Consider the following 24818-nt stretch of genomic DNA (forward strand, 5'->3'; position numbering starts at 1 on the left):
GAGTGATGCCCAAACTGAACATCAGCCAGGTTCATCTCCCAAGCCTGCGTCCTTAAGCCTGCATGCCCAAAGACTCTTGCTTCTGACTCAGCCTCTATTCAGCCTGGCTCTGCTCTACCTGGGGGAGCTGGCCAGGCAGCCGCCGCATCCAAGGCGGGAAGTCATGTTTGAATTTTGCCCGCTCTATACCCTCCCCATGATCGCTCATGGGTTGTAATTTTGCATCACTGGCAAGAGCTGCCTGGGATGAGCTCTGGCCATTTCTCTGGGATACTGAAAATACACGGCAGGTGCAGAATCACCCAGCTCAGCTGAGTACGAAGCAGGACAGCGAGGAAGGGCCCACAGGAGCCACACAGAGAAACTGTGCATCCATTTCTCTCGGGGGGAAGTAGAAATAGCACCAGCCCAATGAGGAGGCTGTGTGGCAGAGGGAAGGAGAGCTGGGTTTGATTCCTAGCTCTACTGCCTTGTGAACATGGGCTGGGATTTCCACATAGCTGAGCCTTCGCTTCCTCAGCTGCCAGTGGGACCTTGACCCTCCCGCAGAGGACCACGGGGAAGGTGAATAACACCCTGTGTGCAAAAGCCCAGGGAACACAGCAGGAGCTTAAGACGTACTCATTGAACTTGAGCCTGATTCAGGCCCAAACCTTCCTACCCCCTCCCCCATCTCTCCTTCTGGATCTCTTGTTTTCCCAGGAAAACAGAGAACCCGGATCTCACACTTCTGCCTTCAGAGAGGGGCTGTTTTCATTTCTGCAATGTGCACAGACATTTGGGGATGAAAGATGCTATTTCAAAAGTGAGCTGTGAAATGCTGAAATTAGAATCGGACGGAAGGTGGCAAGCAGTGAATTCTCAGTGCACATCAAGGGCACAGGGCATGTAGCTCAGTACCCTTGGCAGGGGGCAAGGGCACTCATGGGCACCGAGGAACCACCTTCTGGTGCATTGGGCACAGTTTCCCGATCTTTTTTTTTGAGACAGAGTCTTGCTCTGAATAGAGCATGTATAGAAGCATGCGGCAGCCTGACTTCGAGCACTGTGTGGGGCATGGTGTGTCTGCATAATCAGGAGCCTTGAAGGGTGGCCATGATGGGTCAGGAACGTTCAAGAGTCCAGCTAGTATCATGGGCCAGCTCCAAGAATGAGCCTGGGAAAGGAAAACTTGGAATTCTGGGAACTCTGCACAAGGACTGGGGTATTTGCAAACACAGATCAAATGTCTGCGAACTCCAAGAACTGGGAGCTCATCTGCATTGGGATCTGTGCTTTCAAAGGTTAAAACAATCTAAAAATGAGAAAATGGAGTGGATCAGTGCATAAAGGCAGTGGGCTGTGGCTCTGTGGCCTTCACTAGACTCTGGCTGTGCAAGGACGAGTGTTCCAGGGCCTTAGCTCTCTCCTCCAGCAGTAGTGGTCAAGGGCCACACTGTGAGGGAAGACTTCTGTGTGCCACTGTTAGGAAGAACTCACTTCTAGATATTCTGCTGTTCTCAGTACCCTGTCACTACTTCCTGATGCTGGCAGTGTGTGTGTGTCCATGAAACACCACAAACACCTCCTCCCAGTGCTGCCCTGAGAGACTCTGATTGTATTGGCCGAAGTGGAGCCCTGGCATCAGTACCTTTTTAAAGTTCCCTAGTGATCCTGTGTGCAGCCAGAGCAGACATGGGGCTGCCAGCTGTGGCGGGGGGATCCCTGCCACACTCAGGAACCGCAGGAAGGTTCTGTGTGACGGGATGGTGTGCAAATGCCAGCCTTGTGGGCACTGCTCCCAGGTCAACCCACCTGCCTGCTGGGGCCCACACAGCCTTCTCAGGGACATGGCTGTTTTATGTAAGCCAGCTTCCTACCCATTCCCTGACCAGATGGCTCAGAGCCAAGAAAAGGCTCAGGGACCCAGCACCTCAGCAGTGCCTGCCACAGAGGTGAAAGCAAGAGACCACCCAGAATCCATACCATTTCGTCCAAGCCCACCACCAGCTTTCTCATTGTGCCACCATTTGTGTTTTGGAGACCCATCACCTGATTCTGCAGGGACCTGGGCCCGGAGGTGCCGGTCCGTCTTCAGGATCAGTCATTTGTGAAGACAGACTTACCTTCATCCTTGAACATATGTTTCTGCTGCTGGCACCTGTTAACCCAAAACTTTTATACCAAGAAGTGACAAGGCCTCTACTTCCAGGCTCTGGAGAAGATGCTGACAGCTTAGGCTGTTGGCGCCTCAAGGATCAGCGCAGCTTGAGCCATCCTTGAAGTGATTTCACAGAGGATGGGGAAGCGGGAACAGAGAGCCAGAGAGAGAGCTGCCTCCTGGAGAGAATTACAGCAAGCCCTATTCTGTCGTCTCACCCAGCAAGCGTGATTTTCTGCCTCCATGAACGGGGGAACTTTTTGCAGTTAAAGGAAGCTTTTAAAAAAAGAGCTTCGTAGGAAAAAAAAAAAGAGGAGAGCCACTTCCTGAGAAGTATTTGCTTTAGAAAATGAACAATGCAAGGGGCTGGTCCCTGGAGGGAAGGAAGTGTTTCCTGGCAGCTGAACGCCTCACCATCCCCTTCCAGGTACAAAAAGCCAAGGACTGGGAGGCCTCCCCTCCTATGGTTGTGAATGATCTATTGCTGAAAGCGCAAACAGGAGATGTGGGGAGAGCACATCCTGCTCAGGAGTGGAGGCAGAAGGTGACTTCCACTGCATGCATCCAGCTGATCGCTGGCTGCCCAAGGACGGATGGGACAAGCAGCCACCCTCGCTCCCCTAAAGGAGCTGCTGCCAGCAGGTTCAGGATGAGGGAATGTGCCTAAAAGGACAAGCTTGTAACAGTAAAACTCCCATGGCTGATGGTGTAGATGAGGCACTGGTGTCCCAGCGACAATAACTGGTTGTTCCATCACGAATGTAGATGGAGGAACACACCCTCCAGGAAGGCCTGGTGCAGATTCTGCAGACTTTTCCCAGTGAATGCACACACAGGTGTGTCCTGGCACTAAATCCCGAGGAATGCCACCCCAAGAACAGAAAGCTCTCCGTGCATAGATGGTTGCTGAAGCCCTGGGTGCAAGTTACACCAGAGAGAGTGTACAAAGAGGCAGGAGGGGACCTGGGTGGGTACACCATTCACAGGAAAGGTGCAGAAAGAGAAACCCATGAAGGAGACTTCTAGAGACCTGGGATTCCCTTAAAATGATCTGTAACTCCCTGTCTTCCCAGGAAGACGGAACCGTCTGTACTGTTCTGTTCCTTCAATCCAGTTGGCGTATGGTAGCGGGCACAGCACACCCATCCCAACATCCCAGGGCCTCCCTGCTCAGTGTGGTCCTCACACCAGCAGCACCAGGGGCTCCAGGGCCACCTGGCTTCTGGGTCAGGGTCTGTAGCTTCGCAGGGCTCCTGGGCATTCATGTGCGTGGTGAAATGTCAGGGGCTGGCAGTGTGTGTGTCCATGAAACAGCAGAAACACCTCCTCCCAGTGCTGCCCTGAGAGATTCCGATTGTATTGGCCAAAATGGGGCCCTGGCATCAGCGCCTTTTTAAAGTTCCCTAGTGATCCTGTGTGCAGCCAGAGCAGAAGTGCTTCTGACAGGCGCTGGCTAGGATAGGGGTGCGCACGTCCCTGCAGGGCAAGCTGCCCTTTCAAAGGAGCCACCATAAGAGATGTTTGCATAGCCCTGATCTTCAGCACTTTTTCTAAACCTGCATAGTAAGTTCCAAGCCACATTTCTAACAAGACTCAGTTGTGTAGAGGCAAGTCTTTTAATGACAACTTCATGTCTTAAAACAAATTAGGTGTTTAGCCTCTTCCCCATAAAAGCCCCAAGAAAGAGGAGAGCTGCCATGCAGGGGCAGGATGCTTTTAACACCTGCAGAAGAGATCCCCTTTCCCTGCTGCTCTTTTTTTTTTTTTTTTTTTTTTTTGAGACAGAGTCTAGCTCTGTCACCCAGGCTGGAGTGCAGTGGTGCAATCTCGGCTCACTGCAAGCTCCGCCTCCCGGGTTCACGCCATTCTCCTGCCTCAGCCTCTCCGAGTAGCTGGGACTACAGGCCCCACCACCGCGCCCGGCTAATTTTTTGTATTTTTTTAGTAGAGACGGGGTTTCACCGTGGTCTCGATCTCCTGACCTCGTGATCCTCCCGCCTCGGCCTCCCAAAGTGCTGGGATTACAAGCGTGAGCCACCGCGCCCGGCCTCCCTGCTGCTCTTTTAAGATTTGTTGATTTCATGAGCCTACTCTCTCCTGAAGGAGGAAAGGGTAGGATGGGAGGAGAAAGAGCTAAGCAGAGGAAGTGGGTTGATTGTGCATGAAGGAAGGCAGAACGGTTGAGCAGGGGCCATTGAGGCGGCATGACGAGGAAGCAGTGGGGAAGGAAGGAGTCATGGCAGGTCCCACACCCGGATGGATCACATTGTTGAGGTCGACCAGAAGACTGCTGCTCCTGCTCTCCCACCACCTCCACCCTGAGCAGTGAGCACACCAGGGAAGTCTCAGAGGGGAGTTGCTCACCCAAAAAGGACGTGGAATCCAAAACTTTAACATTCTTGATGCCTTTTCCATCAAGTGTTTCAAAATCCTCGAATAATCCTACAGGAGCATTGAGAGAGCCTTGGATCCAGCTGAGGAGAGAGGAGCCCCTGGATGGCTCCCCCATTGAGGTGAGATCCCCCGCACCTGCCCCATGACCCCGGTGAAGCCAGGTTTGTGTAACCACAGAGCTCCCAATTATGCCAGCTCAACCCAGACCCCAGGGGTCGTCGCCTGAGGATAATTTGGGGCCAAAACCCATGATAAATGGCTACACAGTCACTAGACCCCAACCCCGGAAGAGACAAGTGATGAAATGGAGAAACCAGACTCGGAGACGCAAGGCAGGCACATTTGGATTTGAACTTTGATTCTGAATCCTCGAGAAATTCTATGATCTCAGTTTCTTCACCTATAAGACAGGGATAATTCAACTAACTCCGAAGGGATGCTGGGAGAGCCGCAGGAGACCCAACCGCTCTGGAGCAGATCCCTAACTCTCTTCCTGGCTTCTGGCCCTAAGGAGAGGCCCAATAAATAGGTGTTGGTTGACTGAATGAATGAGCAAATGTCATTCAAAGTAGAGACTTCAGGAAAAGCACGTGATGTGCAGCTTTGCAACAAATGATGCAGTCACCCACAAACAGGGCAACTCTCTCACAGCTGAAGTCAACATCTTGATGAGCAAGAGGCTTGAGGGGCGTTTCCAATGCACCACCGTGCCTGTCACTTTAAATACTAGAGACAGGCACAAATGCCTTTATTGATCTAGAAGGTTTTAATGGCTCCCTGTGATCATTTCTAAGTGAATTTCACTTCTGCCAGTGAAAGCCTTGCCATGAGGAAGGCAATTACAGATGCTATTTCCTAAGTGGCTCCTGCAGGCTGACCTGTGCGCAGGAGGCTAGGACTCCCCGCCTTCCGTGGGGCAGCACTATGACAAGGGTCATGGGACGGCCATGTGGGGGACACAGCAGGGACCCTCAGGGTTGCCCCAGATTTTCTTGAGAGTGAGAGTTCACCTTAAGGCAGCCATAAAATACAAAGTGCTGTGCCCCTTTCCCAGTGACCCTCGCTGGGACGGCCAGGACACTTGTTTCCTGGTAGATCAGGGGCTCAGCAAAGATGTGTGGCAGGAGGCTTGCTAGGAAGACAGCTGGTTCCTGGAATCACAGATGTCTAGAAAGCCCAACGCCCAGCTATTAGAGAGCAGGTGCCCACAGGACAGAGGTGAACTAACCCCCACGGCGGCTCACTGCTGCTGCCCAAAGGGCCAGTGCATGGCTAAGTTCCGGGATCCTGGGTCCAAATTCACCTGAAGCTTGAAAGAGTGGCCATGTTCCACTTGTTTCCTCTCCCTCCCTGCAACCTTCCACTGCCCCAAGGGCCTTCTGGATTCTATGGCTAAAAACAGATGAGTGACATTCAGATGGGAGTGGGCTCCGTTAAGGGAAGCTGATCTCAGGTGTGTTTTGGGGTGAAAGGGAGTATCCTGGCATGCTAGCTGGTCTGAGCTGGTGCTCAAGCTGACCTCTAGCAAGACATTTGGCCTCGTTTCCTTATCTGCAAATTGGGAATAATTTCCCTTCCTTCCGGGGCGGTGCTGGAGAGGAATGGAGACAATGCATGTCAGGCACCGAGTACTGGGCTCCCAGCGGCAACCCCCTTCTCCGTACTGGGCGAGGTGCCCTTCTTGGCAGGGAGTGGGAGTATCTTGAAGCACTGGCTGACTCCTGCATCCCTGCCCCAGGAACCCAAGGGACAACCTTGGCAACAGGGAGAGGTCGTTTAGAATGATTACTCTCCCGGTAGGCTGAGACCCCCATCCCTCAAGCTTAGCCCAGGGGGATTTTTCTCTTCTAAGAGGCTCCCAGAGAAAGGAGGGGCCCTGCAGCCTGCAGCTGCTCCTGAGTGCTGTCCCAGACAACTAAGGGTGGGAAATCCCGAGGGGCACCTGGAGCTTGACACTCTTCCAGCTGGGGGGCCACAGTTCTACCTCTGAACCCGGGCACGAGCCGCGAGCCATGGTGAAAAACCCCACGGAGCGACCTCACAAATAGCCAGATTTGTTCAGATGCATGGAGTTTTTGTTTCTGAATTTCTGCTGCTGCCACTTTCTTTGCGAAACCACTTTCTCAGCAGAGACAATGTTTTGGGCCTCCCATCCGTCCTCATTGTCTCATCTCCATGCTAAATATATCCCAGCTTGTTGAAAACCAGCATCCACATAAGAACCAGATGGTGGCGAGATTTAGGAGGGTGGGGGCGATCTGGCGTTCTCACATTGCAGGGAGTGGGGGCTGGCCGTCTTCCACAGGCCAGGCTGTACTCACAGACTGGGCGTCTCACGCTGCCCCTTACTAACTGGGAGAGTTGCTCTAGAAGGTGCTTGGTGCCGGGAAACTGTTGAACGGCTTGATGGATTGAGTACTGTCTGAGGAGTCAGGAGGCTGGGACTTGACTCTGCTCTGCTACCACTCACAGCCACACTCAGGGAACCCCCTCAGCCCCACCACCAAACAGATTTCCCAAACAGAACGCTGGAGGGAGGAGGTGGGCTGTAGGAACTGTTCCATCATTGAGGTTCATAAGAGCAAACAACTGGAAATGACCCCTGGGCACCCTCCCTAAACCAGGACCTATCCCTGCAGTGGGACCCTTGGTAGGTCCTGATGGGGAAGGAGCACAAAAAGATTGCTAAACAAACCACAAAATAAAACCCAAAACCCACAAAAACAAACACACCAACCAAAAGAACAAAAGCAAACACAGAGTACCCCCAACATGCATGGAACAAGTTCCCATTTGTGTGAAAAAGAAGAACAAATGGAGTGAGCACTGACGGGAGATGCAGACTCTCGCTGGTACCATGGGTTGTTGCCCACACCAACCGGGAGAGAGACTCTCCCTGCATCCTCTTGCATATCTTTTGAATTTTGAACCATAGAAATGTCTTATTCTTAAAACTTTTAAATTACATTAAAAAATAGATCCTGTGAGACTTTTAGGAAGGTTGTCAGACAAGATTAGAAAATGTGCCAAGAGTGATGAAGCCTTCCAGGGGCAGTGTGGACGAATGCATCATGGACTTTGTCAGCCAAAATTGCCAGAGATGCAGGAGCAGCAACAGATCTCAGGGAGGGGAGGCTGGGCCCTCAAGTCTGGGGCAAAGGGAAACCTCATTTGTCTTGGTTAATAAGAGGAGACCTGTGTTCCCCCAGGGGCACCTGGCTCTGAATGTCACAAGGTGATCTATTAGCGCAAGGCTTTGAAAGGTCACAGTAGCAGCCTTGCCCAGAAGTGCCCCCTCCCCTGGTCAGTATGGAGCCCAGGGGGCTCTGGGAGGAAACCCTTGTTGGTCCCACCTCCAGGCCCAGCTGCCAGGGTCCCCCTGGTGCACTTTATCTGAAAAGTCCTGTGGTCCCTGGCTTTTCTGTAAGGGAAAACATCCATTGCAGAAACATCCATTTTCTTCCCTGGGGAAATATCCTAGATGGGGAGTGGGCAGCCCTGGATTCAAACCCATCACAAGGGCTGCACAATCCTGGCCAGCCATTCATCCTTCCTAAGCCCAGGTTTTCCCATCTGGAAAGTGCTGCTACAACCTACTCCTGGGCTGGAGGGGAGTTAAGTGAGACAATGCCTGTGAGAGCACAGTGCATGCCTGGCATTGGCTGAATTTTGCAGACCTGCATGTAGCAAATCCCATGGAATGCAGTGGGAACGCCCTGCCGCTGAGTCTGGGCCTGCTTATTCTACTTAGATAATTAGAACCATAGTCACGGGAGATGTTGAGTAGGTCATGCCTCCCCCCGCACGTTTCAATGATGAAGAGGTAGTGCATATCCGGGCATTGTGATGCTAAGGGACCTCGATCACTCTGTGACAGACCCCTGGTACTGTCCTACACGGCACTGAAATTCATTCATGATAGTCGATTTCAGTAAGTCCGTGATTTCCTTAAACTGGAGTAAAATTCAAAGGAGATATCACCCATCTCTCTTGCAAACTAAGTAAATCATCATTCTCTGGCTAAACTATCAGATAGTCTCTGATTTCTCTTTTGCCAAGCCGAGCCCCATTTCAGATGGCTGAGATTTTCTGTTTTTAATTGAAAGCCTGTCTCTAGAGCCAGGAGCAAGTCTGTGGTCATGGGCTGAAGGAAACCCTTTGAGGATGTTCTTATAAGGTTTCATTCCTTGTGCTGTGTTGAGGAGAGTGCAGTGGGGGAATAAGAGCTAATGTCACTATTTAAATGATTCCACAGTCCATACGGTAAGCCTGTGGGTGATGGCTGCCCAGTGCACCTGGCCCCATGACCTACTGCCTCACCTCTTTCTCCTTTGAGAATCTCCAGAACTGGCTCAGGAGGCAGCAGCCCCTGCCCAGCGCTGGGGTGAGACCGAGGATTCCTTGTGGATACATGGGGTTGGGATTCTCCACCCTCACTGCGGCTATGTATCTACCTTAAGCCTGATGTCCCCAAAGGCAGGTATAAACCAACACCTTGTCCACAAGCCAGAGTCACAAGCAAGCAGCCTTGTCGAGGCCACTGGTTTCATCTCCTTTCTCGGGGAGAGAAGGTTCCTGCTCCACCTCTAGGTATCATTTGTTGGTTTATTTGCCTTGGCAAAAGCAGCCTAGAGTCCCAGTACCTACAGGTTATATCATTCCTATGGGTCATTCCAACCAGAAAAACAAAATCACGGATCCCTAACAGTCAGAGGTCGAAAGTGCCTGGGGCGGAGGAGCGTGGCAGTGAATGCGACTCCATACTGCAGTTAGGAGTTCCTGCAGTTCCACTCACTGTTCATTTTCTGCTGAGGTTGGCAAATAATCAGTGAAAAACAGCCCAGGCCTTGAGTGTGACTTGTTAACAAACGTGACTTTGCTGGACAAATAACAAGTCTAACCTCTTCTCCTTTCAAAATTCATCAATAAAACATGCACAAACAGGAAGGCATTTTTTTTGTCTTGGGGGAAAATGGCACCTGCCTTTAGAAATTACAGAACCCCGATGGCAACAGTGTTGGATATTTGTCCAAACCCTTATGCAATAGTGTCTGAGGTCCAAGGATGGCCTTTGGTCCTTTTACACAGACTCAGGCTACAAATGGAAGCCCCATGTCCCGGGGAACCTGCAGGAATTGTACAAACTGGAAGGTCCTTTTACCTTGAAAGTTGTTGCAGATTCAGGATTGGCAAGAACCAGAGGCGAAATGAGTACCATGCCGGCGAAGTGGCCCGGCCTCTCTGCGGCCGTGAGAATGGCGATGGCGCCTCCCTGTAATGCAGAACGGGCAGAGCTGCTGTGTTCGGCTTGCACCAGTGCACACATTTCTAATAAACACAACCAGTGCAGTCCTCTTAAGCTGCAGTCCTGGCCAAGAGCCCTGAGGAGGACTACCTTGGAAGAGGCACCATCAAATGTTGGCTAAACTAGATCTGCAATTATTTTATTACACATGTTTTTTTCTCTGGGTTTTCCAAGAGCAAACATTTCAGAGAGATATAAATAAGGTTCCTGCTTGTGGGCCGCAAGTTAAACAATAACACGTTCCCACTTCATTTCAAGCCCAAAGCTGGCAAAACCCCAATTCCTCCATCCCGACAGGCTTAATAGGAGGGTTTTTTTTTTTGGTGGGGGGTAATCTGATCATAATAATAGATTGCTATACTATGCTTTTTCCTGGTTTAGTAAAGGTCCTAGAAATTTAAATTCCAAGAAAAATGGGAGTGAACGTGGATGGTGCTGAAGGAGAGAGGCCTCACCTGTTTGCTGAAGCACAAAAGTGCTTAAAAGCAAGGGTTGCAACCGCAAATGCTCACGGGGCTGGGCAGGTAAGAGAAATGTAAGAACAGAGCCAGGCAGTGACCATGGGGTGGGAGTCAAGGCCTGCCCTGGTCAGATGTCCCCAGGCATTCAAATTCAAGCAGTTCAATATATCTTGGTCAGCCAACCAGCCTGCTTTTTCTATAGGTAGATTTGGCCTGTGGGCTGCCAGTTTAAGGACCCCGATTTAAGATTACATTTGCTCGATTATATTTTAAGATTATATTTGCTTGATTTACATATTTAAAAGGTGGAAGGAGTTGGAATAAGCTTTAAGGAATTGTTTCCATGGGGACCCTTTGTCCCTAGTTATCATTTGTCATCTGAGTTCAATTCTGAAACAAGCACATAGGGTTTGGGGACATTTCGTGTGCTTCTTATTGATGAAGGAACTATTCCCCACTCCAAGAAGTGGCTCTTAGTAGCCTATGAAATGGCACCAAGTGGGCCAAAGAGCGCTGAGAAAAAGATCAGTTTTCCAAGAGGCCCCATATTCAAGCTGCTCGCTAAGGACCGGCTGGCAGCCTCCCTTGTTTCCTAAGCACGGAATTGCCCAGGAACTCCAAGTGCAGTGCACAAAGGGAGACATCACGCCAGCCAGGCAGAGAGCAGTGGGGGGCAGGAAGTCAGGGCCACCCCCTTCCCCCTGCAAGGCTGGAAGCCAGGGTGGATTTAACCTGGGTCTTCTGTGGTCTGCTTACCATGGAGTGGCCCAGAAGGAAGACAGGAAGCCCAGGGTAGTCTTTCTGCATGGAATCCACATGTTGCAACACATCTCTGACGAAAACGTGGAAGTCAGACACTACCATCCTCTCCCCTTCGCTCTGTCCGTGGCCAACTGGAAAGGAACAGGAGATGAGAGAGAGCTGCAGTTACCAGGTCGACTCCTACACAAGCCCAGAGTTCTCCTCACTGCAATCACTGTCTCTCCTGAGCGCCTGAACGTGTCACCTCATTTAACCCTCTCCAGCCACTCTTGAACATTGGAATTCTTCTCCCCACTTTTTATGGATTAGGAAACTGAGGCACAGAGTGGTTGAGGAACATGCCCAAGATCACACCACTAGGAAGCGACGAGCCAGGGTGTACCTACTACAAAGCCTCCCTTGGGGGTGGTTTCCAAGGAAGGGAAAAAGGAGAGGTGCACAAAGAGCCTCAGCATGCCCAGTTTTCTGCAAAGTGGCCGGGAGTAAGACGAAGAAGGCTCAGAATTTTCCTGCATTTTCCCTGTTCCTTGTCCCTGGCAGCTGTGCCTGAATATTGGCCTTTCACCAGGTAGAGTGGTACACTCAGCCCCTCATCTTACGGCTTTAGGTGAAGATAATATGACACACATAAAATAATATGCAGTCATCGGGTGTGCTTGCCAGAAAGCGTCTCGACGAAGCTGCAGTGAAACTAGGTCACGCTCTCCCTCTTGAGTTTAATCTGTCACATATCTGTGCTGTTCACCCCCTTGTTCTTTCCTCAGGGCCCTCCACTTTCTCCCACTTTGAAGGACATCAGTCGCTATAGAAACAACTCACTGGCTGTGGCTTCACATTCGGGCTGAAAGCAGCTGTGATGGTTTGAAAACTGCAAAAAAGAAAGCGCTTCTGGAGAATTGGGACCACACAGCCAGAGGGGCTGCCCAGACCTTCCCTGCTGAGAGCCTGAAGCACTCATTAAGCCTCTGCCACCTCTGGGGAGGCTGCTGCAGTAATAACAGTCACCACCTGGAACTGACAGGCTGCCCAGATCTCCAGCTTGGAGACTCTCCTGCTGTCAGGCCCCAAGCTCCCGGGTTTCCCACTGGCCCTTTCCCCGCACCCACCTTCCCAGTGGCCGTCCCACGGTCTCTCTGACCATCCCACTGGGCCCAGGGGTCCCACTACCCTCTCAGCAACACTCCCCCTTTCCTTGCCCTTCTGAGCTTTTTTCTCTTTTAAAATTTATTTTTACTTTTTACTGTGCTATTATATCCATAACATAAATTTTGCTGTTTGAACCGTTTTTAAATGTAAGGTTCAGTGGCATCAACGACATTATTGTGCAACTCTGTATTTTTTCACCTTCCCACACTGAGACTCCATACTAATTGATATGGGTTGACTTGTGTCCCCCAAATCCATATGTTGAAGCTGTAACCCCCAGGATCTCGGAATGGGACCTTATTTGAAAATAGGGTCTTAAAAAACATGACTAAGTTAAATGAGGTCCATAGGGTGGGCCCTAATCCAAATGACTGGTGTCCTGTAAGGAGAGGGGATTAGAACCCAGACATAGAGGGAAGATTATGTGAGGGAGATGGCGGCCATCTACAAGGCAAGGAGAGTCTGCAGAGAAACCAACCCTGCTGATACCCTGATCTTGGACTTCCACCTCTAGAACTGCGAGACAATAAATGTCTGTTGTCAAGGCCCCAGTCTGCAGTCCTTTGTTATGGAAGCCCTGGCAAGCTCATACTAGCTATTAAACCCCAACTCCCATTTCCTTCTTACTCTCTCTTCCCCCACACTCCTGGCACCCTCTATTCCACTTTCTGCTTCTATAAATTTGACTACTCTACGGACTTCATTTGAGTGGAATCAGGCCATATTTGTCTTTTTGTGTCTGGCTTATTTAATGTAGCACAGTATCTTCAAGGTGCATCCATGTAGTCGTGTGTGTCAGAATTTCCTTCCTTTTTAAGGCTGCATCATATTCCATTCTGTGGATGGACCACGTTGTGTTTATCCATTTGTCTGTCGATGGACATTTGGACTGTTCCCACCTTTTGGCTATTGTGAATGATGCTGCTGTGAATATGGGTGTGCAATTATCTCTTCATGTCCCAGCTTTCAATTCTTTGGGGTATATACCCAGAAGTGGGGTTGCTGGGTCAGATGGTGATTCTGTGTTGAATTTTTGAGGCATGACCCCGCATTTCCATGTGGAACATCTCTCTGGAAGCAGCCGCTGCTCCTCCACACTCTAAAGCCTAAGGGCTGGCCGCACACAAACGCTGAGCCAAGGCAACACCAGGGCTGCCCAGTGACAGGCTCCCTCTTCCCACAGGCTTAGTCTCCAAACAAGCTCATCTGGGCATCTCTTCCGTATGTTTCTATTCTCCCAAGACTTGCCATCCTACCTCACAACCCTGGGGACGTAGTATCACTCATTTTTTTAAAAACATGGGGACAGTCTAAAATGGCCCTCTACGTCGGAAGCATCCCCCTTTCTGATTCCAACCACTCTGGCCCAGCCTGCTCCCTGTGCCAGCTGCATCCCCATCCTCCCTCCTTCATCCACAGCCCGCAAGCTGCCCTCTTCCCCTCCCTCCTTAAGGGGTGATCCACACTCATGGCCCTTTTCCCACCTACATTCTCTCTCCAGGCCTGGAGGCTCCGTGCGACCCTCAGCTGAGTCCACCCCAGTGGGCCTTTACCCCATCCTTTTCCGAGCTTTTGGCTCACTCAGCACCACATGCTCCTGCTGACCTTGTCATGGGGTGCACCTGGAAAGGGACTTCCTTGGCTCTCCTCCTTCTTATCTGGCTGTGTTTTCTTTGTCTGTTTTCCTCCCTGGCTGATTTCTGTATTCATTCATTCATTCATTTTTAATTAAAAAATTGCATTTTAAAAGACATTCAATTCACATGGTACAAAATCAAAGTGGCATGAAAGGTGTACACTGACGGTCCCTTTCCCACTTCCTCCCATCCACCCAATTCCCCATCTTCCCCTAAACTCTTCTCTTAGTGTCTCAGCCTCTTTACAAGCAAATACAAATATAAATCCTAATTTTTACCCCAGTCCTAAACACAAAGAAACACGCAACAGATCCTGCTCTGTGTGGGGCTTCGTTCACTTGACACCATATCCTGAAGATCTTCCAGTGTTTGAAATAGGGCTCCTCCCCAGCTTCTTACTACAAAACTTTCAAATGCACAAAAACACTGAAAAAAATATTCCAATAAAAACCCATATGCCTACTATCTTTATTCAAGAGTTGTTATTTTATTTGCTGTATACATACACATTTATGAATATAAAAATGGCTGAATCTTTTAAAAGTAAGTTGCAGGCTGGGCAAGGTGGTTCACATCTGTAATCCCAGTGCTTTGGGAGGCCAGGGTGGAAAGATCGCTTGAGGCCAAGAGTTCAAAGTTGGCCTGGGCAATATAACAAGACAGACCCTGTTGCTAAAAAAGAATTTAAAACAGAAACTGGGCATTGGTGGCGTGGTGGTGCACACCTGTAATCCTAGCTACTTGGGATCACTGGAGCCCGTGAGGTTGGGGTTCTCGCACCACTGCACTCTAGCCTGGACAAAGGCGAGACCCTGTCTCAAGAAAAAAGAAAGGGAAAGAAAGAGAAGAAAGAGAAAGAAAGGAAAGAAAGAAAGAGAAAGAAAGAAAGAAAGAGAGAGAGAGAGAAAGGAAGGAAGGAAGGAAGGAAGGAAGGAAGGAAGGAAGGAAAGAAAAAGAAAGAGAAAGAGAGAAAGAGAGAGAGAGAAAGAAAGAAAGAAGAAAGAAAAGAAAGAAAGAAAGAAGAAAGAAAGAAAGAAAGAAAGAAAGAAAGAAAGAAAGAAAGAAAGAAGGAAGGAGGGAAGGAAGGAAGGGAAAGAGAGAGGGAAGGAGGGAGAGAGGAAGGAAGGAAAGAAGGAAGGAAGGGAGGAACGGAGGGAGAGAAAGAAGGAGAAAGAAAGAGAAAGAAAGAGGAGAGAAAGAAGGAAAATAATGAAAGAAAGAAAAGTAAGTTGCAGATTATAACAATGGACAAATCTGGGTAAAGGATCTACAGGGTTTTTAAAAATTTTTTTTTATTTTTTTATTTTTTATTTTTATTTTTTTAGTAGGAGTCTCGCTCTGTCGCCCAGGCTGGAGTGCAGTGGCACAATCTCGGCTCACTGCAAGCTCCGCCGCCCGGGTTCACGCCATTCTCCTGCCTCAGCCTCCCGAGTAGCTGGGACTAGAGGTGCCCACCACCACGCCCAGCTAATTTTTTTCTATTTTTCAGTAGAGACGGCGTTTCACCATGTTAGCCAGGATGGTCTCGATCTCCTGACCTTGTGATCCGCCCACCTTGGCCTCCCAAATTGCTGGGATTACAGGCGTGAGCCACCGCGCCTGGCCTACAGGGGTTCTTTATACTATTCTTGCAAACTTTCTGTGAAGTTGAAGGTATTTCTGAATAAAAAGTGTTATAAAAATAATCTATAACTATTAAAACACTTCACCCTAAACACTTCAGCATGTTTAGTGACATTCTCTTCATAACTACAATACTATTTTCCTGCCTAAGTAAATTAACAATAGCTCCCTAATATCATCTAATATACAATCCAAATTCGAATTTCCCAGTTGTCTCCAAGTATTTTACAGCTGGTGTTTTAGAACCAGGATGCAAAACTCTTAATGCTGTACTTGTTTGCTATGTTCCTTTAGTCTTAGAGGGGCCAGGCTAGTAAATGCCTTACATCCTGTATCTGATTGTTTCCCCTCATGGTGTCTGTCATTTGGCTTGTTCCTGTGTTCCCATTCATCATCAAGAACTTCCCCCCTTCCTCAACACAGATGTACGAGGCTCACCTTATACTTTCCTTGTCCCAGACTTGGAATTAACCATTTCTCCAGGGAGCCCCAATTCCTTTCAGTGTTTAAACATCAAGATTTAAAGTTGGGAGTGTCTAATGCCACTGAGGTGCCTTTGCTTTCATGCCCTTCATTAGGCAGAGCTGAAAAACTTAATTCTTTTTTTTTTTTTTACATGAGACTTAAGAAAAATTAATTCTTAAAAAATGAGTCCATACAGATATTTTCAACTATAAATCAATGTTCTGGCTAGGCGCAGTGAGTGGCTCATGCCTGTAATCCCAGAACTTTGGGAGGCCAAGATGGACAGATCTCTTGGGCCCAGGAGTTCGAGACCAGCCTGGGCAACTTTGCAAAACCCCATCTCTACAAAAAATACAAAAGTTAGCCTAGCATGGTGGTGCACACCTGTAGTCCCAGCTACTCAGGAAGTTGAGGTGAGAGAATCGTTTGAGCCCAGGAGGTCAAGGCTGCAGTGAGCCATGATTGTGCTACTGGGCTCCAGCCTGGGCAACAGAGCAAGGCTGAAAAAAAAAAAAAAAAAGAGCAAGAAATCAATGTCCTAAAGTTTTCTCTTACCTTCTTTGATTTTGTATTTTATCTCTTTTCTTTGACACTGAAAATCTTGGTTCCTAATAGCATTAACATATTTACTTATAGCATAGCGTCAAAATTACAATACCAATATTGCCACCAATAATAAGCCTATGGCAAGAAGCTAGTATTTCAATAATAATATGACCAGAGTATTGTGTTTGAAGTTTAAATTCTTACAAACAGGTTATAATTATTTTCTGTGTGCTTATGTTACTAATTTGATAATTAGATGCATTAATTTCAAATTAAATTTCTTTCCATTTGTAGGTTTTTCCTTTTTGCTTTTCAATTTAATTTTCTTTTCCAAATATGGAAACATGTCTGATACAACAGTCAGAAACATATTAAAAAATTCATCCAGTGAAGTCTCACTTCTAACCCATCTCCTCCAACTCTCCACTCGTTCCCTAGGGTTAATCATTCTAATTATTTTCGGTTTTTTCCCTGTAAGCATTTCTTTTTGCAAAAATAAGAAAACTTCCTGTTTATCCATCCATCCATCCATCCATCCATCCATCCATCCATCCATCCATCCAGTCTATCATCTATCTATTCTCTGTCTAATCTATTTATCCATCTACCCATCTAATCTTATTTTTCCTCCTTTCTTACTTAAAAGATAGTATGCCACATATCCTACTCTAGAAACAGTCTTGTCTATTTCTGGATTTCGACCAGGTTTTCTTTTCCTCACGTTTAACATATTCTGGAGGTCACTCTGTGTCACAGATCCCAGACCTGCCTCCATTCTGCCTTACTGTTGTGTAGTACGCCTCTGTGGGGGTGAACCGCAGTTTTTTCAAGCACTCTCTCATTGGAAAACACTTGGATTGTATCCAAGCTCTTATTTATTAAACACTTGGCTGCAGTAGATAGACTTGGACTATTTTATGTCATCTGCATGATGGTGTATCTTCAGGGTATGTGCCTAGATGCAGGATTGCTTGGCTGAAATGTAAATGCATATGTAATTTCTGTAGGTATTACCAAATTCCCCTCCACGTGGGAGTGTCACCTTTCACTCTATGAGTGAGATGCGGGAGAGGGCCTCTTTCTTGGCATGACCAGCAGACTGTGTGTTTGACATTTAGGTTTTTGCTCATATGATAGGAGACAAAGTGTGGGTTGAACATCTCAGATTTTAAGAGCCATTACTTCTTTTTTGGTAAACTGAGTATTCATGTCTTTGCTCATTTTCTTCTGTGGGGGTTTTGCATCTCTTCTTGACATTTAGGAGCTCTTTGTATATTAGTTGGTCATTTGTCTTTTGACTTTGTTTACGTTGTATTTAGCCAAGCAGAAGACTCTTATTTTTGGTTTCTTTTGAGATTCTCATTTTTGGTTTCTTTTGAGATTCTTATTTTTGAATAGTCAAATTATCAATCTTTATGGCTTCTGAATTTTGATTCTTGGTGATAAAGGCCTTCCCCACTCCACGGTTATAAAAGAATTCAGCCATATTTTCTGTGACTTATATTTCTTTTGCAGTGAAATATACATGACCTAAAAAATTAACCACTTTAAATGTACAGTTTAGTGGTATTAAATACATTCACATTCTTGTGCAACCATCACCATCATCCATCATCCATCTCTAGATATAGTTTCATTTTTTTACATACGAATCTTTGACCCATTTGGATTTTCTCTTGGTGTAGGGTAGGAGACAACCATCTTTTACCAGACGTTTTTTTCAACTCAGTGAAATTCACCTCACATAAAATTAACCATTTTAAAGTGTACTGATTTAGTGGCATTTAGTATATCCACAATATTGTTGCAACCACTATCTATAAGAATTCCAAAATGTAGATGGTTTGTAATCGTCTCAGCAGAATTTATGAACAAGTCCTTCATTGCTTCACTGAATTGCAATGTCATCCTTATCATGTGTTAAAGTTCCCTTTTCACTCAAGCCCAGTCTATTTCTGGATTTCTGCTCAGCTCCACTGGTTTGCTTATTCATGAGCCAGCCCCCATATTATTGAGACATTATAGGAGCCTGCCCTTGACACACATTACATGCAGGAGGCCCCAGGTCACTCTGTGAGCTCTCTCTGGTTCAAGCGCATCACTCCCACGCTTTGACTCTGATGGTAATGCGGGCATCTCCTGGATAAACTGTTTCTGACTCTGGCTTCTTTCCAGAGCTACAGATCCATCCTGCCAACCTGTGGTCAGACTCTCCTGGCTGTTCCACAGCTCCTCAGATTGCTTGCAAATAATTGGCTCTCCTTCACATAGCGGTTAACGGCCCTGTGAGCCTTCCAAATTATTCAGGCTCAAAACAGGGCTGTCGTCTTTGACTTTAATTCTATTTCTACATCCAATTGGTCCCCAAGTCCTTCTAGAGTTCTACATCCAGTCTTCTTCTTTGCACGTTATATCCTGGTAGGGGTGGAGACCCTTGCTGCCTTTGAACTTGCAGTAGCTTCTTCTCCAATCTCCCCGCCCAATCCCAGGCTCTCCATGACCCACCTCCTCTTCCGGAAGCTGCTCTGATGGTGTCGTGGTCCGACGGCCCCCACTGTTTGAGAATGCAGCCTGCACATCCCAGCCCAGTATTCCCAGCCTCCCAGGAAGGCTCCTACTGGTTCCTCTGCCACAATCTGAGCCACATGCACACCCACCTGCCCACGGTTCCTGAAGCATCCACACACGTTCCTGCCCTGTGCCTCTGAACAGGCAGCCTCTCCTTGATGTCCTCACCCTGCCCCAGTCCTTTAAGGCTCTTTAAATCCCTTCATCCATGGCATCCACTGTAATTCCCTAAATGCAGGTGCAGCTTCTGGAAGAGGAGGTGAGTCATGGAGAGCTTGGGGTGGGCAGGGAGATTGGAGAAGAAGCTACTGCAAGTTCAAAGGCAACATACCCCTTCCATAACCCTGAAACACTTCTTGCCCCTGTCACATGTGAGTTGATCACAGTCCTCCCTCGTTTTCTCCTCTAGCACCATCCCCCACCCTACAGATGGATGGTCCTGAGAGCAGGGGTGCCATGTGGCTCTGGTTGGTGGCAGAGGCTGCCTGCTGCACTGTGCTGCAGTGGCTTCTAAGGTGAGTGTGGCTGGATGGGGTGCAAAACAGTCCTGAGTGAACGATGATGTCTGTGTGGACTCAGGGAGGGAATGCAGCGTGCATGTGCCCATGTCTGCCAGGGCCGTCTTGGAGAGCAAAGATCATACTTTATTCACCTGTGCATTCCCTAGGGTTCCTGGCACAGGCCTGGCAGAAGGTGGGTGTTTGATCAATGTCTGTTGAAATGAATTATAGGCAATGTTTCCATAATGGCCACTTACCAAAGAAACTCAATTCCATTACTCTAGCTATAGCTGATGCAATATGTTTCCTTGACCACCATGGAAACAGAGTTTGTTGAGAAATAGTTTTGCATCTGTAATGAGAATTCTTTTTCTCCTGGTTTTATTTATGTATTTACACATTTGTTTTAGAGACAAGGTCTTGTTATGCTGCTCAGGGTAGATTCAAACTCCTAGGCTCAAGCAATCCCCTGCCTTAACCTCCCAAGTACTGGGACTACAGGCGCACACCACTATGCCTGGCTGCTCTTTTGGTGGCTTTTATTATTGTTATTATTTTTTTAAAGAATCCTGCTTTGCAGACTTTAAGATATTTTTAGTTTTGTGTCTCTACGTATTAACTATGTTTTTAAATTTTCTGTACTTTGGTGCTTTAACATCTCAGGCCTTGCTGATCCTGGAAAGACAGTCCCACACCATCACGGATGGGACTTCAATTGCCATTATCAGACTCTCCCCGCTCCATGCCACTGTCCCCCTGTCCTGATCACCTCAGGGCCAGGCAACAGACAATTAAGGACAGCCCTACATTTCAGAGCCCTGAAATTCTTCCAACTAATCAGTCCTAAACCTGCTCACTCCACCTCATCTGTTCTTCTCCTTGGAAGCCACAATAAAAGCCCCGGCCCACAGTCCCCTCTCCCTCTGGCCCCTGACCCGCCCCGTGCTCCCCTGCAGTGCTTTGCATGGCGTGCTTTGCCATCTGTTTCTAGGGACCTGTCAATGGAATAAACTTCTCCCCTCATGACAGTAATTTTCATGTCTGTGTGTCTTACCATACCCAATTAAAACAGATCCTAGGTACTCTTAAAACACCCCAGCACTGCATTTGATGCGAAGTATAATAAATTCGTAATAATTCTTTGCTGAATGATTAAATAGTCTCCTACAAAATATTTCTGTCTGAAAATAACTTTCCATGTTGTTACCATGTACAAAAAGAGTCCCCGGGGAACCTATAGGACCCTGGTGATCCTGTTACTGCTGGAATGGGAAGAGCTGGCCTCTTGCTTCCCTTTTTTCAGGGAACCAGGCTTTCTTAGCATTCATTTTCATACAGAAGAAAAAGCTGATAAAATATAGCTTTGCGAAGGAAAGTGAGATGAAGCCTTTAAAAAGTAGTAAAAACAGCACCTGGTATTTGTGTGAGAGTTCATAACGTACAAAGCACTTTTCCCAGAGTTTGTTTCATTTGATCCCCACAAGCTTGTGAGGTAGGGATTCCTTCCCCATTTTCTAGCAAAGGAAACTGACCCTGGAGAGACTAAAGGGCAGTGCTCAGCCCCCAGTAGGTGAGCCACAAGGATGGACTTGAGTACAGGGTGTGAACTCCAGACCCAGGGTTGTCACTCTCACAGCTCAGGGCAAAACACAGCAGGAAGCAGGGGACTGAAGATTGAGGAGGGTAAGAAAAGCCTTCTTAACAAGCTAAAGAACCCGTTGTGAAAACACAGGGCTGGCATCTTCCCTACGTGCCCAACCCCAGGGCTTGTGCCTAGAGCTGCTCACCCCAGGTGAGTCCTGAGAAGGATCTGGCTCCACGTCAGGCAGGGACAGGTGGTTCACACTCACCAGCACCTGCAGATGTGCAAACAGGGAGGCCACTGGGAAATGTTCTTTTGAAGACTTCACAAATTTCTAAGTGTGGGATACGATGGGAACAGAAGGGCTGGGCAGAGGCTAACCCTGGAAGTAACCACAACAAATGGCAGCAAATGTCCACTGGAGACCTCATGTCTATGAGGCCACCGAGTGCATTGACGGACACCATGACTGGGTCTCAGGATGTTCAGTGACTTTTCCAGCCCAGGGCTGTCTGAGCAGAGCTGGGAGGAGCGGTGGGTGGAAGGAGGGTGAGAGTGCCAGAGGCGTTTGAACCACAGCAACTCCATCTTGAACGGGGGCTGGGTAAAACGAGGCTGAGAGCTGCTGGGCTGCATTCCCAGACGGCTGAGGTATTCTAAGTCACAGGGTGAGATAGGAGCTTGGCACAAGATAAAACGGGTTGCAGTAAAGAAGCCAGCTAAAACCCACCAAAACCAAGATGGCGACAACAGTGACCTCTGGTTGTCCTCACTGCTACAGTCTCAACAGCGCCATGACAGTTTACAGATGCCATGGCAACGTCAGGAAGTTACCCAGTATAGTCTAAAAAGGGGAGGCATGAATAATCCACCCCTTGTTTAGCATATCATCAAGAAATAGCCATAAAAATGGGCACCCAGCAGCCCTCAGGCTGCTCTGTCTGTGGGGTAGCCATTCTTTCAATCCTCTACTTTCCTAATAAACTCGCTCTCATGTTACTCTATGGACTCCCTCTAACTTCCTTCTTGCCTGAGATCCAGGAACCCTCTCTTGGGGTCTGGATCAGGTAACTCTTTCCGGTAACAAGAGTGAGGGGGATTCAGGCCTGGGAGGCAAGGCAGATGCAGGCCCCTGGATGGAAGGAGAGGTGTCAGTGTCTTGGGAGGACATGGCCTGAGACCATGGTAAGGATGCTGGCCTCTACCTGGAGAGAGGGGAGGCTGAGGAGAGTTTTAGGCACAAGAGGGATGTTTGCATTTTTTAAAAAATGGCCTTATTATATCACTGTCTCCACAAGATCATTATAGAAAAGTCTCGTCAAAAGCTTCATCCACCAACTCCATGCCTCCCTGGGGAGAAAGGACTCTATGCAGCCATCGCTCTGACTTCCAGGGTTCAGAGGGGAAGCTTTGCCTCTGAGCAGAGGGATGGAGTGGCTGGGTGCGCAGCTGCACCTGGGTGGGTGTGCTGACGTGGAGCAAGTCACTAAAGGGCCCAGTAAAGAGGGCAGGGCAGCCGAGCCCCTCCTGCCTGCCTCCTAATCGTACAGCGTAGAGCGCTGTGGTCCTGCAGAGGAAAGTGGGCATTCCTTGCAGAGCAGGAGGCCCAGGCCTGAAGTAGAAAACCCTGCTGGAGCCCTTCCTGTGGTGGAGCCGGGTTGGTCTAAGGAGTCTAATTCTGGAGCCCGCCCCTTAACCCTGTGGGATCCATGGCTGCCTTGATGCAGTGCTGTTTTCCCTTGAATCTACCTTGACCGGGTCTCACTTTTATAACCAGAGGAAAGACGCAACATGTGTTACCCAAAATGCAGGAAAGTGGATCCAGGTGCTAACCTGGGACTGGTCTGGTCCCTCATCAGCTCAAAGAGGAATGCCCGTGAGGCCGGCCTAGAGTAAGGAGGCATTGCCATGAGGCGCCAGGGCACCCGGCTCCCAGTATTCCGTTTCACCATGGAAGCATCGCCCACTGCCTCTCCCATCAGGGGTCTGCAGTGCGCCCGTGCCGTCATTTACCCTAACTCTGAGCCCACACGCTCTCCACTGGGAGTTCTGCACAGACAGACATTTCTCCTCATTTCTCACCCCTGATCCTTCGCGGGTGCCAACCACACAGTGTCTCCCTGACCCTCCAGAGTGGCCGCACAGGGGCCCTGCAGGATTTGCTAGCCTGCCAAAGAAACCAACTCCATTAAAAGATGAAAGAACACATTTGAAAAAGGGCTCTTATCTTGGCTCTGTCCCAACTTGACAGCCCCCAGGTGAAGAGGTCCAAGGAGCAATCCCCCTTTCCACGGGCGGTTTATTCTCCTCAGCCCAGCAAATGCCTTCTCTCTGGATTTTCCTGGTCATCTCTCCTTGGGTGACTAAGGCAGCCAGTCACGGGAGGCACACGGGCTGAGGCTCTGGAGAGATGGAAGCACCTGACTGTGAGGAGGACAGACACTTCCTTCCCTTACAATTAGGGTGTCTGCCCTGCATTCCTGGCCAACCCACAGGAGGTCAGCCAGCATCAAAAAGGAGGAATCTTAACAGAATGTGTGGTCAGGGCAACAAGACAGATGATCACTGTGGGGCCTCTAGCCTCAAGAACTACACAATAGACCCAGAGGAGCCCGACGTGGGAGTCTTGGCTCATTCAGACCCAAAGGAAGAATGAAAGTCATTTGTTGATGAACACCAGAGTGGAACAAGCCTTTGTTTTAGGAGCAGAAAGGAAGAATTGCCTCAGTCCCCATTTTTAGATCTAAAAGAAGTCATAAACTAATATATGTTCCAACAGGAGGGAGAGAAACTAGTACAACCCCCTTGGGAAAACAATTTGGTATCCAGTAAGGTTGAATTTCCATACTTTACAACCCAGCAATTCCACACCAGGATATATGTCCAAGAGAAGCTCTTAGACACAGGAATCGGACTGTTCATAGCAGCCCTGTTGTTGTAACTAGAGAATGGATACATTGTGGCAAATGGATTATTACACAGTAATGAAAAGCAAATAAACTAGAGCTGCACAAAGCAGCACTGATGAATCTTAAAGAAACACAAAGTGAAGAAAGCAAGTCTCGGAAGACTGTGTAAGTACGACGCCATTTTATAATGTTAAGAAAACAAGCAAAAGCAAATATATATATTTTTAGAGACTCATACTTATGTGATAAACACATAAAATAAAAAAGCAAGAGAATGAAACACAAATTCCAAGATTGTAGTTACCTCCAGTCACCTCCCTGCCCGTCTACTCATCAAGTTGTTGGGGGAATAAATCAAACAGCACAACATACCTGGCAAAAGGTGGGTTTCCAGCACGTGCTCGCTCCCTGCCTTCTCCCATTCCCTCCCTTTGTATGGTTTCAGAGGAGAAAAATGTATAAATTCTGGCATTCTCTTGGTGCTTGCGTCCTTCCGGGGGAGATCCTTCTGAATCTAGTCTGCATCTCTCCCACTTACAAGGATTTTCTCCTGTTCAGCTCTGCAAAGAGATGGGGCAGCTGGTCTGCACCTTCAGTTAGAATCCTGGCTTTCTTAAAGTGCAAGCGTTAAACCATCTTTCAGCTCAGTTCCTTCACGCTAAAAACTCCCAGGTTTAACATGGAACAAACCTTTTTATTTTCCCTTAAAAACGTTCAGTTAGATCTGTTGTCTTCCGTGAGATTACAGAAGTTCCCAAATAGTGCTAGTTCCATTGTTTG

The 24818-nt window shown here is 48.2% G+C and overlaps 1 protein-coding gene across 9 annotated transcripts in view; it reads right to left on the reverse strand.

Moving 5' to 3' along the window:
• MGLL (monoglyceride lipase) overlaps positions 1-24818 on the reverse strand; it is a 134317-nt gene that overhangs the window by 21876 nt on the left and 87623 nt on the right. For 6 of the 9 annotated variants that reach the window (XM_055259766.2, XM_055259765.2, XM_063630229.1 and 3 more), the window contains 2 exons: positions 11057-11193; positions 9696-9806 (listed from right to left, as the gene is read on the reverse strand). In XM_055259766.2, coding sequence (XP_055115741.1) covers positions 9696-9806; positions 11057-11193 — 248 coding nt within the window. Of the gene's footprint in view, positions 1-4504; positions 4583-9695; positions 9807-11056; positions 11194-24818 lie in introns of all 9 variants that reach the window. The other 3 variants (XM_055259760.2, XM_055259757.2, XM_055259763.2) reach the window with 2 other exon arrangements.

Source organism: Symphalangus syndactylus, chromosome 21, assembly GCF_028878055.3.
Source record: "Symphalangus syndactylus isolate Jambi chromosome 21, NHGRI_mSymSyn1-v2.1_pri, whole genome shotgun sequence".
NCBI lineage: Eukaryota > Metazoa > Chordata > Mammalia > Primates > Hylobatidae > Symphalangus > Symphalangus syndactylus.